The sequence below is a fragment of the Eleginops maclovinus genome, chromosome 4 (assembly GCF_036324505.1).
Source record: "Eleginops maclovinus isolate JMC-PN-2008 ecotype Puerto Natales chromosome 4, JC_Emac_rtc_rv5, whole genome shotgun sequence".
Classification (NCBI taxonomy): Eukaryota; Metazoa; Chordata; class Actinopteri; order Perciformes; family Eleginopidae; genus Eleginops; species Eleginops maclovinus.
In genome coordinates, this window is record NC_086352.1 from 34455333 (window position 1) to 34474508 (window position 19176).

Consider the following 19176-nt stretch of genomic DNA (forward strand, 5'->3'; position numbering starts at 1 on the left):
TGTGTGTGTGTGTGTGTGTGTGTGTGTTTATGCATTTTAATTTAATTAATTTAAGAACAAATACTTTGAACTATTGCCCCATCACCTGGTCAAATGTACACATTGGAATAAATTACCCATAATTCAAGGAAAGTAGTGGTCGTTACTTTTCTTGCAAAAAAACATAGCATAGAACCAGTCAGAGCTTTTTTTGTGATGATTTATAAATTAAATATTTTCAAATTAATTTAGGTCTTAATATATTCTCTCAATTTATGAATTTATATGAAATTAAATATTCTGAGAATATTTTGGATTTATTGTGATCAATCAGCTGTTATAAGGGATGGGTGGGACGGAGCCTCGGGTGAATTTTTCTTCAGCACGGAGCGGGGAGTCAGTACAGTCTTTGACCTCACGTTACACTGATCACTTAGTGAATTTGTTTGTTTCATTTTATATAAGTAAATAAATCAGCAAAAGGAAGGCAAAGAAATCAGCACCTGCAGAGCTTATTTAGGCGGTTTTAACGTGTGAGTCAAGAAGTGGAGCCCTGTTAATGTGGAACAGTCTATCCTACAGGAATGACCCACATTATTTTTGTGGCTATCAGATGCAAACAACCGCCGCTGTACGGAATAAAAATGTTCTGGAAACAGATCAAATTGACCCCAAGACGACAGGAAGGTGAAGTCTCTCCTTCTTTTTTGGCTTTCTTCAACTATGGCAAAAAAGGAGAGACAGTTAGTGTTCTGTTTTGTCTCATCCTCATTTGGAACTCTCTAGCTATCTTTCCATGTGGTTATCATGTTAATAATTAGTTAGGCGTGTCATCAAAGAGCTCTATTGATTTATCTTGACATTGAGTTCTAGGAGCCTACCTTGTTTGCTCTGTCCGTACACACACCAACACACAGAGAGGATGATGACTGAACCCTCTCGAAGCTCGCAGCCAGCATGCATACCTGTTTACATATACACAGTTTATCTGCACCGTTGTACGTTTAAAGATGGTGGCAGGCTTTAAAGAATCTGAAAATGTTCTGATGAAAAGGTTTGTGTTTGCTTTTTAAAATGTATGTAAAAGTGTTGCTTAATAAAGTGTTACCTAAAGTTGTGGTTTCAGTTTAAAAGGAAAGGCTGGTTGTTAGATTAACTGTAAAAACTGTAAACAGAGTTTTTTTTGTTGAGTAAGCCGTAATAAGAGTTGAAGTGTTATCTGAAGTGTCAACACTGAAATCTGTTTATGAATCACACGTGTCAGAGCTGAAAGCAGTATGGTTGTCAGGTTTAGTGTAAATATTAAGGTTGGATAATGAGACCGCTGAACTAGTTTAGGGATCTGAAGGGTCGATTTCTGCAGGCAACAGCTGAACTCCAGCGGATCATTTTGTTGAAATGAAATGTATTAAAAACAAGCAATTTACATTTTTAAGTCAGCACCATTTTCAAGTTGCCTTTCGTATTTCCTCCAAGGTTTGCTTTGGGAGAACCTGCTTTTGTAATTGTAATTTATCAAGAACAACGCCAACAAGGTTATCAGATCTCTTGAGGCAGGGGGAAAAAAAGCTTATGGGTGTGTTGTGGCAATCCGCTAACCTTACCTCTACTTCCTGGAGGGGAGAGAAAAACACCTTCCCAGGTAACTGTGGCTGGACTGGGTGTGACCCTAAAGAATGTCAAACAAAGAGAGAGTGGCTGGGAGCTCGTCATAATGGGGAAATAGAGGATTTAACCCTCTGTGTTTATTTTCTACAGCAAACACTGCAGTCAGCTGCTGTGGAAACAACATCCCTTACCTAACCTGGTAGCAGTGACAGTGGAAAGGTGAGTCTCTGCTTTCCTCTGACCTTGGAGTGTGATTGATGAGCCCCCCTGCTAGTTTTAGATTGAATTTAGTTTTCAATTTAGGTGTAAATGTAGAGGTTTGTTTTAGGTCCAAGGCTGCCTGCAGCAGGACGGAAGGGAGGGAGGCGGGGGACTGTTAGTGAAGTCAAGTGAAGATTTTCTTTCAAGCTCTGTTAGCTTTGTCACGGCTGAGTTGGGATGAATGAAGTCCCTCTTCCGAAAAGATCAACGCTAAGTTCCTGTGAGATCCAACTTCTGTGGTCGGCACATTTGAAATGAAAAGCTTTCATTTGAGTTTAGCTGCGGGGGTTTAGGATGTTTGAGAACTGTTGTATAATGAATTGTTTGACAGTTTCAACGATCTGTATTGCTGGGTAACCTTTGTTGGGCTAGCAGCTTTAAAAAGGTGGAATGACAAAAAGCTAGACTCAGGAGAATTTCCTTTATTGTAATTTGAAGCGCTGATCAAATCTATTCTACTCATCTTTGAGGTTGTTTAGAGTTTCTTTTATTCTACTTTTATATTTCCTCTTACGTGTGAATTGTGTGTCCTTCATTCCATAGTACACATTTTGTAGTTACTGTGACTGAGTTGTAATGGTTTGAAGAGTTGTCTTCATAAAGTAAAGGCTGAACATTAACGTGTTAAATCCATCAAACTCTCCATCAGGATTAGAAGTATAGCCTCCTTCTGGGGCGGAGCGGGGGGTGGCTTCTGGGGCTCAAGTCCCGAATGTTTTCTCAAAAGCCCCAAATCTTTTTTTAGGTTTTAAATTAAGGGTAACGTCAACTTTGTGTAATTTCCCCTCTGTCTCTCTGACTGGACCGGCAAATCAATGGAGCAGAAGTTCTATTGCTGGGGAAGTATCACTATCTAACATTGTTGGCTTGGTTTTTTTGGTTGTATGTTGATAATTGTAGAAGTATATAGTTAGCAACAGTTTTATTTCAGAATGGGCATGGCGGCGGGCCCACTAGGGGCGCTTCTGCTCAAAGAGGTTAAATGCAGATCTTTATACATTGGGTTGGTATACCTCTGTCTTCTCAGAAAATAACGAGAGTGGTTTTCTACGTGTTTTAATGCAGTTTAACGCCCTCGAACCTCCTAGGTTAGCTTTGGGCTCAAGCCCCGAATGTTTATAATGTCTGGCTCCACCCCTGGCCTCCTTAGAAGTCTTTCACTTCTATGACATGAAAAGCTTGAAGTATTGTAAAACTCAATAAATGGGAAGTATCCAGGAGACTAGAGGGCTGTGTTTGATCACTCAGGAGATTTTCAACATAAAATAATCATTTTGACATTACCCCATCTGTAATGATGCATCTCCAAACACATCAGCCTGCATGAAGTACTGGATTCTATGATTCCTAACTAACTTACAAGGAACAAAATATGCTTGTGTTTTTAAATGGTCAAGTATAATTCATATTTCAGTTGTATTATTACTATAGGAACACATTTCACTCTGCAGGAAGTCTTTAACTTCCAGGAATTCAACCTAGTGTTTGTCATTTTTGAACTGAAATTGAGAGCATGTTGTGTTGTGTGTTCTGCCCTGAGATGCTTCAACGTTTAATAATCCCTAACTCGTCACATTCAGACACTGGGAAGACATACTCCTAAAACTATGACACGTAAGTCACAATTTGAACACATGGTTAATGGTGGGTTATAAGAATAACCTTTTTATTCATCCGTTTCAGCAGTACACGAGTTAAGTCCTCAACGTAAATCTGGACGGCAGTCTGCTGGGTGGGGTTCCTTTCCTAATTGTTTGCATTGGAATCGATTAAAAGCCGGTATATCTCATAAAGACGCTAAAGAGTGCCTTGTTTGTCGGTATCAGATGCCAAGAGCCTTGACAAAGCGTCAGCAACTGATAACCGATGAATAAGGCTAGGTTGTTTCTAATATTGTGTGCAATGTTATTTCCAATGCACACACAATAACAGTTATGTTCAAATATTATGTTAACGTCGGCATGTTTGTATTGTTATTGTTAGTTGGTGACTTTTCTTTGCACTATTTACCATGGACCCCAGGTAGAATATCTGCTGTATTACAGAAGATTATTGACACCTGAACAAATATGAGAGACCTGATTGTGCCACAGAATCTGCTGGACAGGTGGCGAGAACAAGAGGTGACTTCAGGCTGGTCCAGCTGATTTTGCATTATCAGTTTATGACTGACCAGCGCTACATATTAGCCATCAGTGGCTCCACTGTGGCCCAGAACACAAAAAAGACCTCTTGTCAGACTGAGCTATCATAATACTTGTAAAAAAGAATACACACACACACACACACACACACACACACACACACACACACACACACACACACACACACACACACACACACACACACACACACACACACACACACACATAATATATGGTCTCCATTAATAATTAGATGGATGAATAGATAGATAGATACAGTGGTGTAAAGTCACTACCTACATTTACTCAACTGCTGTACTTGCTGCTACTTTGTACTTTTACTCCACTACATGTATTTAATCCCTTTAGTTACTTTACAGATCTGGATGAATGATGGTAAATATAATCAGCCCTTAAATCAGACTTTAGTTCACCTGGAGTAAATCCAGCAGCTACCCTGCAGTATACAAAGCCATTCAAACTAGCTGCACCTTTACCAGCTCTGAGAACAGTTTAATGATCAATCATTATAAAACATATCAGAGATATTATTCTGAAATGGACCAATCAGACAATGACTACTTTTACTGTCGCTACTTTAAGTACATTTAGATGAGAGTACTTTCTACTTTCACTGGAGGAACATTTTGCTGAGTATTTTTACCTTCTGCTAGTTCAGGATGTAAGTATAGATACTTTATTGATTGAACATTTAATAATAATTTTGTTACAGCAGCAATGTGTTTAGGCATTAAAATATTTTAAAGTAAAAATAAAGTATAAACATAATAACATAAAATAATCAAATTAAATGAACTGCTTTCTATGCTGTGATTGGCTGCTAGACTGCAGCTCAAGCTTTCATTGTCAAGTATTCTCTCTCTCTCTGTCTCTCTGTGTCTCTCTCTCTCTCTCTCTCTCTCTCTCTCTCTCTCTGTCTCTGTGTGTGTGTGTGTGTGTGTGTGTGTGTGTGTGAAATAGGCGTAGTCGTGATCTTGAAAACAGGGAGGGATCACCGGGTCAATATTTGTTTAGTAAATAGACCTTTATGTACACTACAGTAACTGTAGCATCTCCGACTGCAGTCTGCCTGCATTTACTTTACCCCATTCTCAAGAGTAAAATAAAACTCAGTTAGACTTTTGTGCTATTGTTATTTGTCAGTATAATTTAATATTTGTAACTAAAGGTATTTTAAAAGAGATGGTTATTGTGTAAGCAGGCTTAGGGAAGTAACAGGATAAAGTAATCGGGATAGAAACAAAGGTAACTATTCTCTTACAGTAACATGAAAAAAGACATAATCAGATTACTGTTACATTTCTAAAATGTGGATAACCAGCAGGATCACCGTGTTAGTAAAACCCCAACAGAGCATCTAGTGTGTGTAGTAAAGGATCAGATGTTCTCTCTCCTCTCAGCTGTTCTGTTCTCTAATACTTTCAGAGTGAATCTATACGCCTACTGCCTGAATCTGCTTCATGGTTTCACTTTCTTTGGTTCATTAGTTCTGTGTTTAATTCAGCAGGTGAACCTATATGTTCATAAAATAGTGTGTGAGCTTAACTGTGTGTGTTAAACTAAAACGGAGCATTTTTTGTCAGCTCAGATTAGATATCTCGTCTTTAAACGGATGTCTGTGTTTCAGTTTTGGTGTAGAGGCTGCTGCTGAAGATGCTTGTAATTGATATTTATTTTCTTTTGAATTTATTTGCAATGGATTTCATACTGAGGTAATCCAAGAGTAATCGAAAGTAATCAAGTTACATTACTTTTCTTGGACAGGTAACTAGCAAATGTAAGGGAATGCTATTTTAGAGCAACCATCTCAATCCTCTGCCTCTCCTATGATATGATAGAAGATAGATAGAATGGGAGGATGAAACCCTCTTTATTAGTCACATACATGCACACAGCAGAGCACACACAGTGAAATTGGTCCTCTGCATTTAACCCATCCTAGTACTAGGAGCAGTGGGCAGCTATTGTGCAGCGCCCGGGGAGCAATGGGGAGGGGGGATTGGAGGTGTCCGGTGCCTTGCTCAAGGGCACCACAGCAGGGCCCAGGAGGTGAACTGGGACCTCTCCAAGTAGCAGTCCACTTTCCATATTTTTTCAAGTCTGTTTTGGGACTTGAACCGGCAACCCTACGATTCCCAGTCCAAGCCCCTACTTACTGAGCCACTGCTGGACATATGGCGTATTGAAAGGAAATTTCAGATGAATTCAGAGCATGCAGTGTATATTGGTAGCTCCTGCTGTGTTTCCTAAGTTGTTATGTCTCTGTGACCTGGTTCGGTCAGGGTGGAGGGATGTTGGACACGCTGTATGACTGGTTCTGGTGGGACAGAATCTGGCTGCCTGTGAACCTGACGTGGTCTGACCTGGAGGACAGGGACGGTCTGGTCTATGCCAAAGCCTCACATCTCTATGTCACTGTCCCCTACACCTTCGCCTTCCTCCTCATCAGATACCTATTCGAAAGGTAGGATTCCAAACTCTGTGCACCTTTCCTCACTATTGTTGTACTGTGCCAACAGCCAGACATTTCCTTTAGCTGAAGATTATATCCAAAGTGATTACAATAAGGCCAGGCAAATGTATTTATACAGCACCTTTTAAACACAAGGCAATTCAAAGTGCTTTACAAAAATGAAAGACATTAAAAACATTGAAAAATGGCATTTATAAACTGTTTCTAAAAAGCAAAGAGAATAAAAGAACATAAAACATGAATAACACAGATATAAAATGCAAGAATAAAAGTTACAGTGCGGTGTTGGATAAGAATAGTTAGACCAAAAAGAAATGTTTTCAGCCTGGATTTACCCCTGCAGGGTTCTGGGAGTTTGTTCCAGATATTTGGAGCATAATAACTGAACGCTGCTTCTCCTTGTTTAGTTCTGACTCTGGGGACAGAAAGCTGACCCGTCCCAGAGGACCTGACAGTTCTGGATGGTTTATAATGTAGCAAGAGATCACAAATGTATTTTGAACCTGAACCATTCAATGCTTTATAAACCAGCAGCAGAACTTTGAAATCAATTCTCTGACAGACAGGAAGCCAGTGTAAAGACTGGCTTCCTGTCTGTGTAAGGACTTCAGAACTGGAGTGATATGATCCACTCTCTCAGTGTAAAGACTTCAGAACTGGAGTGATGTGATCCACTCTCTCAGTGTAAAGACTTCAGAACTGGAGTGATGTGATCCACTCTCTCAGTGTAAAGACTTCAGAACTGGAGTGATGTGATCCACTCTCTCAGTGTAAAGACTTCAGAACTGGAGTGATATGATCCACTCTCTCAGTGTAAAGACTTCAGAACTGGAGTGATGTGATCCACTCTCTCAGTGTAAAAACTTCAGAACTGGAGTGATGTGATCCACTCTCTCAGTGTAAAGACTTCAGAACTGGAGTGATGTGATCCACTCTCTCAGTGTAAAGACTTCAGAACTGGAGTGATATGATCCACTCTCTCAGTGTAAAGACTTCAGAACTGGAGTGATGTGATCCACTCTCTCAGTGTAAAGACTTCAGAACTGGAGTGATGTGATCCACTCTCAGTGTTAGTGAGGACTCGAGCTGCAGCGTTCTGAATCAGCTGCAGCTTTCTAATAGATTTCTTAGTGAGACCTGTAAAGACACCATTACAGTAGTCCAATCTACTGAAGATAAAAGTATGGACAAGTTTTTCTAGATCCTGCTGTGAAATTAGTCCTTTAATCCTAGATATGTTCTTCAGGTGATAGTAGGCGGACTTAGTGATTGTTCTAATGTGACTGTTGAAGTTCAATAAACCATGAGGATACAGAACAACAAGAGAAGTCCTGACATATTCACTTAAAAAACGCAAAACCATTGTAAGTGCTGCTGCTTTAGTCTCAAATGGGCTAAACTCTTCAAGTTTTTTTTTTTTTGTATTTAAATGCCATGGTATAAGCGAATCAGGTGGGTTTTCAGTTTGTGAAAGAATGTGTAGACTTTCTGCTATCCTAATATAAACATGGAGCTAGTTTCATGGATTAAAATTAGATTCACCCTTAAGAGATTTTACAACACAAGAACCTTTTACAAATATATACAGTTTACTTACTCAAGATGTTAGAGTGCAATATCAAATCACTCACTGGTGAAATTTTAAACTGAAGAATATTAAAGTTTGAAGGAAAATTCTGCTGATATACAAACCAACACTGACTGTATCCTTACACAGGAGGTGTGTGTATGAAAGTTATCTTTTTGCTCTGTGCCGTGGAGAGATCATGCAAAATGTATTATTCCACTGTTAAAGGTTTTCAATTTGATGTTCTTTAAACTACATTACCCATCTATTCTGAAGAATTGGTTCAAAGTCACAGTTGGAAACATTTTGAAAATTGTCTTTGTCCATTTGTAGCATTTCAAGGTAAAATCAGCTATTTTTCCTCTTCCCTTCCTTAGAAAGTCTTGGTTCTTTATTACTTATTGAGGTTATCACTCACTCTGTGTCTGTATTCTCAATAACATGCAACTAAAAATGACTCATAACTATAAAAAACATTGCTGTAAGCATGTTCATTACCTTACTAATTTATGATTGAACCTTACATTTTGACACTACCTACAACTATGTCTTACTTTTGAACCTTAGAATGTGTTTCCTATGTGATCATTTTTGCTAAATGGTTTGGAAAACATTTACTCCAAATTGATGGGATTTTATTCATCACCATGCAGCTTCGAGGGGGCAGCGATGCAGAGTAAGTTCCTGGTTAAAGAAAATCAGGGGTTATTTAAAAATGAACCCTCTTATGTTATGTATTTTAAGATGTTTTGTTTTTAGAATGGCCCTATATACATATAGAATCAATCTTTAGAAGCACTTTAACGAACCACTAATACAAATTATATTTGTTAAATCAGTAAATTATGCAGGCTATTCCAATGTTCTTATATACAGAACTCAACATCATCAAACGTGTGTGTGTGTGTGTGTGTGTGTGTGTGTGTGTGTGTGTGTGTGTGTGTGTGTGTGTGTGTGTGTGTGTGTGTGTGTGTGTGTGTGTGTGTGTGTGTGTTCCAGCTTGATAGCTACACCCCTGGCAGTGTCTGCTGGGATCAGACAGAGAGTGCTTCTGAAAGCAGAGGAGAACCCCATCCTGGAACACTACTACATTTCTCAGAGTAGAAATCCCGCTCAGGTAAACACAGTTCCTCTCTACTGGTTACAATAATACAAGGAAAGAAATAAGTAAACACTTTTACTGCATTTAGAAAAAACACAGCTCATAGAGAAACACAACCTGAAACTGAAAAATAAAATCATCAGCAAAAACAGAAACACAACGAAATACCGAAACAGGATGCAAATAAATAAAAACAACAGATTTTAGAAAACTGCGAGTACAACATACAACATGGAGAGTGATTTTGAGGGGAAACTAAAAAGTGACACAACCTATGTCAGTGACTATTATACTGTTTTAATCAGGAGACACTTCTTTTGATTAAAGAGCAATTATTGACACATGAAAAAAGTTAATAGTCTTTGGCGTTTAGACCCAGATCCTGATTTCGTATGTCTTAAGGGGTCTAGACACTGGTGGTGATGATCTGGGATTTGATTAGGAGATGGGAAGAAGAGGTGTGATGAGGTCGTAGTATTAGCTCTCCTGGATGCTGGACATGATGAATGGAGGTGGGGTGGAGACGGGGCCGCAGCTGAAACACCTGAAATCACAGCTGACTGCAGGAGAGAGGAGAACCATTTTACATTTTGACTGTAGACGATGATTGGCTGCTAGACATTGAAGTGAAATGTAATTGGAGCTTCATATATATTCTAGTGGATGACCAAGGTTAAAATACCAGTTGGTTTTTCTGACATGACTAATTAAACCTCTTTTAGTTTTTAGTTTATAAGTCAAGCATTAAGTGACTGCTGCCTGTTTAATTACAGAATGGGTCAGTATACATAAATAACATTATATGAAATTAGATGAATGCAATTAAACTGCAACTTTAACTGTTTCAATACCATTAATTCAATGATTTGTTATTTATTCCCGTCACTTGAATGTTTAATTCTGAAGGGACTTCATGCAGCTAACAGCCTGTCTCAATTTTGATGTGGCGGGTTATTAAGCAAAAAGCTAATGCTGGGTTAACTGCACATACAGGATGTTCAACTATGAATTTTGCCCAAAACACAGAATTTGTATTTATTAATGTGTGTGTGTGTGTGTGTGTGTGTGTGTGTGTGTGTGTGTGTGTGTGTGTGTGTGTGTGTGTGTGTGTGTGTGTGTGTGTGTGTGTGTGCGCATGCGCGTTCTCACTCCCTTCCAGGCAGACATTGATGGACTGTCTAAGAAAAGCATTCTGTCGGTGAGACAGGTTGAACGCTGGTTCAGGAGAAGACGCAGTCAGGACCTTCCCGGAGTCCTGAAGAAGTTCAGAGAGGCCAGGTCACTACTGTGTGTGTGTGTGTGTGTGTGTGTGTGTGTGTGTGTGTGTGTGTGTGTGTGTGTGTGTGTGTGTGTGTGTGTGTGTGTGTGTGTGTGTGTGTGTGTGTGTGTGTGTGTGTGTACACTAATAATAGCCATAGTCCATACATGTCTCCCCTCTGCTTTTTACAGCTGGAGGTTTGTCTTCTATATATCAGCGTTTGTTGGAGGACTGATAGCTCTGTACGACGTGAGTAACTTCAATAAAGCAAGAGTCCATCTCCGCCAGAAACATCAGATTTACTGCGAATAGAAACTTTAGATAACTGTGGTTGAATGTTATTAGCAGCCTTGTAGCTCGATGTATTTCTTAGAAGCTTCTGTACTTGTAACACAAACACTTTTCCTCTAAATATTTTTGCAGAAAGAATGGTTTTATGACACCCGGGAAGTATGGGAAGGTTTTCCAAAGCAGGTTTGTATACGCCATAGTCATCTCATAAAGCTAGGGTGGGCCACTCAATTTAGATTTGTTTTAGTTATATTTGTTGAAATACAAGCGCAAATATAAACGTCTGTCCCGCTGAATGTCTTTGTGTTAAAGTGTATTGAAGCTGTATAGTGGGAGCAATATACATTCTTTACTAGTTATTATTTAAAAGGCACCTTGGTTACAAATACAATCGTGCAGCTTAGCCTAGCACACTGGGATTGGAGAATATATGATCCCATAGCTCACATTTCAGCCTGTTCTTAGCTTTAAAAATGGAGGTGAGTAAACAATAGACTGTTCTAAAGTTTCTTCCTGCCAGATAAAGGCTGTTAGGACAAAGAGCGGAGCCTTAAGGGAATTTCATTTTGTCTATGTAACTGATTCACTGCAGCTTCATGTTACATGCTTTCCTCTGCTCTGTGTGTGTGCAGTCCCTGCTGCAGTCTCAGTACTGGTATTACATCCTGGAGATGAGCTTCTACGGCTCACTCCTCTTACGCGTCGCCTTTGATGTCAAGAGAAAGGTGAGTAGTGGTTTTTACAAGCCAACATTTATACTTCATTAGATCTTCTGAAATCTAAATATTCTGCTTTTATTCCCAATAAAAGTAAAAAAAAGTGTTCTATTAAATACTACCCCCCCCCCATTCTTATTATTTTAAATCATCATTATTATTATCACAATCATGATCATCTGAAAACTACACAACAACCACACAATCAGGCATAGAGCCATCAAAATAAGATGTGATTTAGCAATTAAACTTTTTTTAATTACCTCAAGGCCATTTTTACAATAGTCATTTAAAGCTGGTGCAATCTGGGATGTATATTTCCTCCTGACACCACTATTAAAATGTTGGGAACCCACGCTACAGAGAACCCTGTCTCAGTGTGGTCACTAGTGGGGATGAAGGATAGTGATTGCTAAAAGAAATAGTAATAGTATTGGAATAATGTTATTTGTATATCACCTTTCAATGCAACGCTTGAAGGCCAAAGGCTAGATGAGATGCAAAAAATCCTAAGAATAAAAAAATAAAATAAAGTTACAATAGGACACAGAAAGAGTTTGATCACATTGTAATAACACTTATCAAATGATACCAGTAAAATTAAACCAAATTAAAAAGATAGGTCTTTATTTTATTTCCAAAATGTCAAGGGAGTCAAGGGGAGGCTGTTCCACAGTTTAGGGCCATGAAAACCAAAAGCAGCCTCATCAGAATTCTTGTGTAACCCTTTATGAACTTCTAAAACAAAGCCAGGGGAAGATCTGAGTGTTCTTGTTGGGACTTAAAAGGATGCTTGATGAATATTGTCCTCTGAAGGTTCTCACAGTCAGCACAAAGTTCCTATGCGCACTCAAGCGATGTGACCTAAATGGTAGATTGTAAAGACATTTGCTGAAAACTTTCAAACTCCAAGGAGGAAAGAGCCATAGAACTGTTCCTCCAGCATCCCCCTCAGGACAAACCTTAGTTAGCCCCACTACTTTTTTTTTAAATGTAGTTACATGTATATAGCATATATACTCAAAATGGTGCTAATGGAAAAGCAGTTTAATATTCTGACTACTACAGTGTTGTGGATAAGTTGACTGATGTGTGTCTGCAGGACTTTAAGGAGCAGATCATCCACCATCTGGCTACGCTGGTCCTCCTATCATTCTCCTGGTGTGCCAACTACATCCGGATAGGAACGTTGGTCATGCTCATCCATGACGCCTCTGATGTTTTACTGGAGGTCAGTCATGGCCACACAGGTTCAAACCGCCCGACGACCTGTTGGTGATCCTGCACACTCCTAGATTATATCCAGTGTCATCATTTTTTTTTATAATACCAGTGCATGATAACTATGCTTAAGGTTACATTGCGTCATGGCTTTGATAGGAGGCGGGTTAGGCAAAATGTAATTAATTTTTCAGACCACTAAGATTAGCTAACTAATATTACCTGAGACTTTTGGAAAGTTCCAAAGTAAACACACTCAAATACTGAACTGTAATAAAGGTTAACTCACTCAGGTGTGGCAGGAAAACACTACCACTTAGTCAGAACCTTCAAATAAATACAGAGAGCGAGAATATAGGACAGTCTTTATTATTACTGCAATTCATTAAATAAGAGGAGAGGAGAGAACAAGAGAGGAAGAGACTCCCAGCTGTGAGATCAAACACACCTGTTACCAGTTCAGTTAATCAGTGCCCAGGCGCGCTCACATCACATTACCTATGTAGAAAATGTGACAAACAAAAACAAAGGAGCAACTAGTTGCAGATTGTATGCTAGTTTATTCTTCTTAAATGCATGATAAAAAGAGTCATTAAGTCTTTATAACTGTGATCGTCAGTCATGTTAAAAAGTGCTATTTTTTATCAATCTATTTCCAAAACATGAATTTGTCTGTCTAGCGACAGACAAATTCATGTTTCACCAGAAAAATGGGTTACGCAGAAATGGGCAAAGTCGGATCTAAAGAGGGTTGGAAAAGGATAAGGTGTTAGCAGAGATGCTCTGGAGCGCTGCTAGGAGTGCGGGGGTAGAGTCAGGTGGCCGGCTAGGATGTTGGAAATACTAGTTGAATAAAGTTGATGAAGAAAGTCAGAAAGTTTCTGTTGGAGAGGTTTAGTATGCTAGTGAAGCTTAATTCAGTAGAATGTAGCCCGTATGTAACTCCCCTATCCAACTGGATAGCCCTGCATAACCCACCCCCCACCTCAATCTCCAAATAATGACTTCCTGATTCTCTATACGGCATGTTTACATTGGTGTTTGCAGAATCATCCAATATGAATGTAGGACATAGAAAGAAATTCAGTTCAAATTGTGTTTTAATAAGTGTACTAACAATACAACTTATTTTGTCTCTAGTCTGCCAAAGTATTCAACTATGCCAAATGGGAGAAAACCTGCCAAAGTCTTTTTGTTGTGTTTGCCATCGTGTTTATGGTAACACGCCTGATCATCTTCCCATTCTGGTAAGTTCATAAATGATGTGAGTGTGTGTTTGTCTGTGAGAGAGAAAGACCATGTGTATACTGAATGTTGTGTGAGTATGCCGACCACACCTCCAACCACTCTAATGTCATCATGTGGCTTCATACAGGTTTCACCTTAAGGAAAAGGAAACCGTATTTTTATATATATATATATATATATATATATACTTTACTCATTCATGGTTGGCTTAAATATATCATGATAATTGTTTATTAGTCTGAGAAGTTAATCAGATTTTGAAACTTTGAAGATAATATTAAGAGGTTTATAATTCAGGTAAATCAGATACAGCACGGTCACACAACTTCATGTAACCACCGCTAAGCTGGCTAATGTTTTACGTGATGACGTTTAGTAGTCTCATTTTGTCACTTGTTAGCAACCGTAGTTTTTAAGACTCATAGCCGTTTCAGACATTCATCAGTAGTGTATTTACTGACGTGTTTTATGTTCTAGAAAATAACATGAAAATCTCGTCAGCTTGTGATAACCCAACTATTTTATTGCAGGAAGCTAACTCAAACAAGTTCCAACATCAGTTGACTTCGAAATGAAGGACTAGCATTGGTAAATTGCTGACTCATTTCCAGGTTTAAGGACTCATACCTGCACCGCTCTTTTTAATAAAGGCAGTAGCATGATGAGCCGAGCAGGAGCCTCGCCCTCCTCGCTGCTGCTGACCCAACAGCTTGTCAACATTGGAAACAAAGACGCTGCTCTTTATCTGATGCTACCTTCAGGAACGCCTTGCTTAGGTGTCCTGGTGGCCTACACAGCTGAGTCATGACTATAAAGTGAACAGAAAAAATACAACAGTTTTTTTTACATTACTTAAGTTGATGCAGTTTAGTTAACACCACACTAAAATGTTTCAAAGCCAACTAACTTTAAAAACTACCAGAGGGGAAGGAAGGTGGAGGAATGTCTTATATCCATGGTCTTTTTTTGTGAACATCCAGGCGATCCCAAGTGCAGCATTTGTATTTGTGGTAATGGAGTGTTAGTTTTTCCTCTGCTGTGTTCCAGGCTGATCCACTGTACCTGGGTCTACCCTGTTCTCCACTACCCCGCCTTCTTTGGCTACTACTTTTTCAACGTGATGCTGGTGGTGCTTCTCTGTCTGCACATATTCTGGGCCTACCTCATTCTCCGCATGATCAAAAAGTTCATGTTTGGCAATGTAAGTGTGCTCAGTAATAATTACTTTTCCAAACCTGTTTTAATGATGTTGTATGGCAAAGCTCCTCCTCCTCCTCCTCCTCCTCCTCCTCCTCCTCCTCATCAGACTGGATGGTTTGACTATGTTTCATGATCTACATAGGATATTTTGAACTAACTCAAGATGACTCCACTCTTAAGCTGTCACATGTTGATCATTTATAGTGTTAATTGTCCTCGACTTATCCCAGAATAGTTTTAGTGATTCATACAGAGAGAATGTCAACCATGACCCCTGACCTCCTATGTGGACTTTATCTCTAAGAAAACGCTGCTTGTGTAAATACATTCCCAAAACATATGGCTTCAGCTTAAATCTTAAAGCAAACTGACTTGCGTACTTCATACAGCATTTCAGGTGATTCCACTTTGATTTTGAAGATGTTGACACGAGGAAAAACCACTTACTGTATTTAGGTTAGTTGAAAGCAATAATATTAAGTCTGCAAAAAACACATTAGGTTCGACTTAATATTATTGCTCTCAACTAACCTGATACAGTTAAGTGTAATCTGTTGACATTGTACATTTAATTACAGTCAGTGTTCAGCTTTTTCAGCGCGGTGTTGGAAGTACTCAGATCCTTTACTTCAGTAAGTATAAATACTATGGTCTTCAGATACTTCAATACAAGTAAAAGTCCTGTTTTCAAAATTGTATGTAAAGTCAGTAAAAGTACTAAAGTATTGGCATCAAAATATACTAAAGTACAAAACTTAGGGAAAAGTATTTAATTCTGCACAATGGCCCATTTCTGAAAAATATAAATATTATCAGCTAAATATACTTGTTATGCAGAATGGACCTTTTCACAGTAGTATTTTTTTATGTGTTTTTATTTGATCCTGTTTTTATACATGTAAGAGCATTTTAGTAGTGTTTGTAAACATGACCCAAATAGTTTGAATACTGTGTAGATTGGTAGAATTGCATTATACCATATCAGCATATCATGCTTTTTTAAGTATAAAGAAATGTAGTGTAGTAAAAGGAGGATAATTCTCTCCATGGAAGTACTTAAGTAATGTACAAATGTCAAAAAAGGACAATACTTGAGTAAATGTACTGCACTCTTGATGACTGATATTGAACAGGGAGCATTTTAACTCTGAAGGCAGTAAACAGGAAGTAGTAAATGAATCGATACTGTATACAGTTTGTTGAGAAAGCCCTTTGCTCCGTTCTCTGAAGCTCAGGTTCCTGATCTCCTCTCAGGCCTGCTGCTCCACTAAACATCCAAACCCTCTCTGCTTTAAAAAAAATCTATTTTCTGTATTTCTCCTGCTTATGTCACAGCTGACCCGAGACGAGAGGAGTGACTTTGAGGAGGAAGAGGAGGAGGAGAGCAGCCAGACAGAGGATGAAGGAGAGCACCAGCACAAACTGGGCAATGGTTTTGCAACCGGTGAGAAGGAGGAGAAGAACAGAGGCTTTGGGTGCATATCTCCTCCAGAGAACATGTGCCGCTCAAAAACTGTGTGCTGACTGCTGCTCAGTACGACAATGGAGCCAGATGTGTTGGGAAACACATCTGATCCAATATGGACAATAAGCAAAACAAGATTTTATCCTTCAGATGCCGAAACTAAACTCACAGTGAACGTGCCACATGTTCAGAGAGAAGCCCCCCCCCTCCCACTCCTGTCCCGTGGCAGCGCTTCACTGTCCTTCAAAGAGACCAGCAAGCAAACAAAGGACGCACTCATCACCACGTTTATATGTTTGTGAAGTGCAGAGCTGGTGCGAAGGTGAGGGGGGGGACCACCAGCTGCTCAACCTCACTGCTTCATCAATCAAGACCTGCTGGCTTTTATAACGGTTCTATAAAGGTTCTTGCTTTAAAAGGCTGTAAAACAACTTTTTATATAAATATACAGTCAGCATTTTTTTCATTTCTGTGGACAAAAACGTAAAGTGAACTGTAACAATGGGATATAATAATCCCAAACTGAGTCTCCTCCAGCATTAGAAAGACCTGCAGGAAAACATATCTCTGATGCAACGTACACAGGAAATAATCTGCTTCCAATTCATTTATATCGGCTGTAAGGTGTTTATTATGCAACAAAAGTGATGGGTGTTGGACAGCACATCAGAGACTCAGCAGAGGACATGGGTTTTATAATTATAAAAGGAGTTGCCTCACATCACTGATGCTGTGCCTGTACATTTGATGAAGTATTTGTTGCTGCCCTTCACTTAACTGGAGAAAACCAGTTCAGAAAAGTGGTTATAATAATTTTCTTAATGTATTATTATTATTGAGTTTTTTACACTTTACATGTACTTGTTCAAATGTATTTAAAATAACAGATTTCAAATATAATAACATATAATTACACATTAAAAAGCACTGATGAATAGGTGACTTATGCTTAGTAATTTGAACATGAACAGATTGTTGCAGTCTTTGTGTTTGATGAGTAAAGACTAATTGGCCACTATTTCTGTAACATTTAAAAAAATGTTAAGGAAGACGGAGAATCACGGGGCAGTAAGACATTGATGTGTCGGGTTTTTTTTCAATAAACTACAACAAACTAGAATGTCCGACTCAGCATGCTGTATGAAGGGTAACCCTTTCACATTTAGCAAGTACTATTTGTGTAAAAAAAAAAAAAGTACAATCTTTTTTCTGAGCTATTTCTCACTTGTCTTAAGATTTCATGTTGCGAATCAGTCTTCTAGACGGTCATTCCTCCACTGACCACAAGATGGTAATGCTCAGCCTGCTGTCTGTCTGCAGGGCTCAGGAGCAGAGAGCAGGAAGCAGTGATCCTCTGCCCAGCTGAGTGAGTGTGATCAGAAACACATTTTGTAATGTGTGTGGAAAGTGCTTTATTATGTTTAATTGGAGCGTAAAAAGTAACACATTTTAATTAGGACAGGTCTTACCTGCAGGAAGAAAGAGCCCCTCCCTTTAATGTTTCATAACCACTTTAATATGACAGTTATGATGAGGTACGATTTTTAATGTTCTAGTAAACAAGTCAACTGACCCTTGACAAACCAGAGGTATACACTCAATGTGTCTTACAGAATGCACCTCAACTGTTCTCACATCAATAACACGGGGAGTCACAAAGGAAATATTGAAGCAGTAGTAAGCACAATATACTCAGGCTACTATATAACTATTTACAAATGTGTGTATGTATTGATAGCATATACTGTATAATATACAGCTCTGAAAAAAATTAAGAGACTACTCCATATGTTTGTTAAATCTTTATCTCTACATGTATGGCAGCCATTCCAGTGTGTGTTGAATTCCAACACAGTGAAATGTTGTCAGTAGTTTATAGAATACAATAAAAAAAATAAACATTTAACTCAAAGACATACCTATAAATGATAAAACCAGAGAAACTGAAAATGCTGCAGTGGTATCTTAATTTTTTCCAGAGCTGTATATATATATATATATATATAATATAATAACTAAAACGTTAACTACTTCTTTTCATCTGACCTGCTCTGTGCCGTGCAAATCAGTTCAGTCGGTGAAACAATAATTGAGGAAAGTAATTTCCCCCTGAATGAATGTGCTCCACTCTGACTGGCACATTTGAATCCAAATACTGATTGAGAAGAGGAGCACACACCCCTATTCCATTGCTACATGAAATACAACTTGGAACTATTGACATGCTTTACTGGTTAATGAGCCTTCATGCTTCTGTCGACTAAAAGGGCTGGACAGTTTATATGAGACCGAGTCACACAAGCCATTAAAAACAATGTGTTTGCATAAGCATAAAAAATCACACACACACACACACACACTGACTCTCTCCTCCCCGGGCGCTGCACGATAGCTGCCCACCGCTCCTAGTACTAGGATGGGTTAAATGCAGAGGACTAATTTCACTGTGTGTGCTCTGCTGTGTGCATGTATGTGACTAATAAAGAGGGTTTCATCCTCCCATTCTATCTATCTACCTATCTCTAACTCTAATCTTCATGCTGACCGTTAAACGTATGGTACCCCAGAGGTAATTGTTATATTATTGCTAATTATGTCCACAAATCTAAAGCCAAGTTTAAA

General features: G+C 38.8%; 1 protein-coding gene across 2 annotated transcripts; it reads left to right on the forward strand.

Moving 5' to 3' along the window:
- Positions 1–1401: 1401 nt before the first annotated feature.
- On the forward strand, positions 1402–17674 carry cers3a (ceramide synthase 3a). 2 transcript variants are annotated; one of them, XM_063882077.1, is made up of 12 exons: positions 1402–1621; positions 1738–1806; positions 6296–6477; positions 9053–9170; positions 10315–10433; positions 10605–10662; positions 10837–10887; positions 11337–11429; positions 12523–12651; positions 13782–13888; positions 14937–15090; positions 16425–17674. In XM_063882077.1, exons 3-12 carry the CDS (start codon positions 6305–6307, stop codon positions 16611–16613), a joined length of 1191 nt encoding a protein of 396 aa, XP_063738147.1. In that variant the 5' UTR covers positions 1402–1621; positions 1738–1806; positions 6296–6304; the 3' UTR covers positions 16614–17674. The 2 variants fall into 2 exon arrangements, with proteins under 2 accessions (XP_063738147.1, XP_063738146.1); XM_063882076.1 differs by lacking the exon at positions 1402–1621 and having other exon boundaries at positions 1663–1806.
- The last annotated feature ends 1502 nt before the right edge of the window (positions 17675–19176 follow it).

What these genes read in the sequence shown, in the direction of transcription:
- cers3a (XM_063882077.1), top strand. Translation starts at nt 6,305, where the DNA reads ATGTTGGACACGCTGTATGACTGGTTCTGGTGGGACAGAATCTGGCTG. An exon ending in AGAGTAGAAATCCCGCTCAG is followed by an intron (nt 9,171 to 10,314) that starts GTAAACACAGTT and finishes ACTCCCTTCCAG; the next exon opens with GCAGACATTGATGGACTGTC. An exon ending in AAAAGTTCATGTTTGGCAAT is followed by an intron (nt 15,091 to 16,424) that starts GTAAGTGTGCTC and finishes CTTATGTCACAG; the next exon opens with CTGACCCGAGACGAGAGGAG.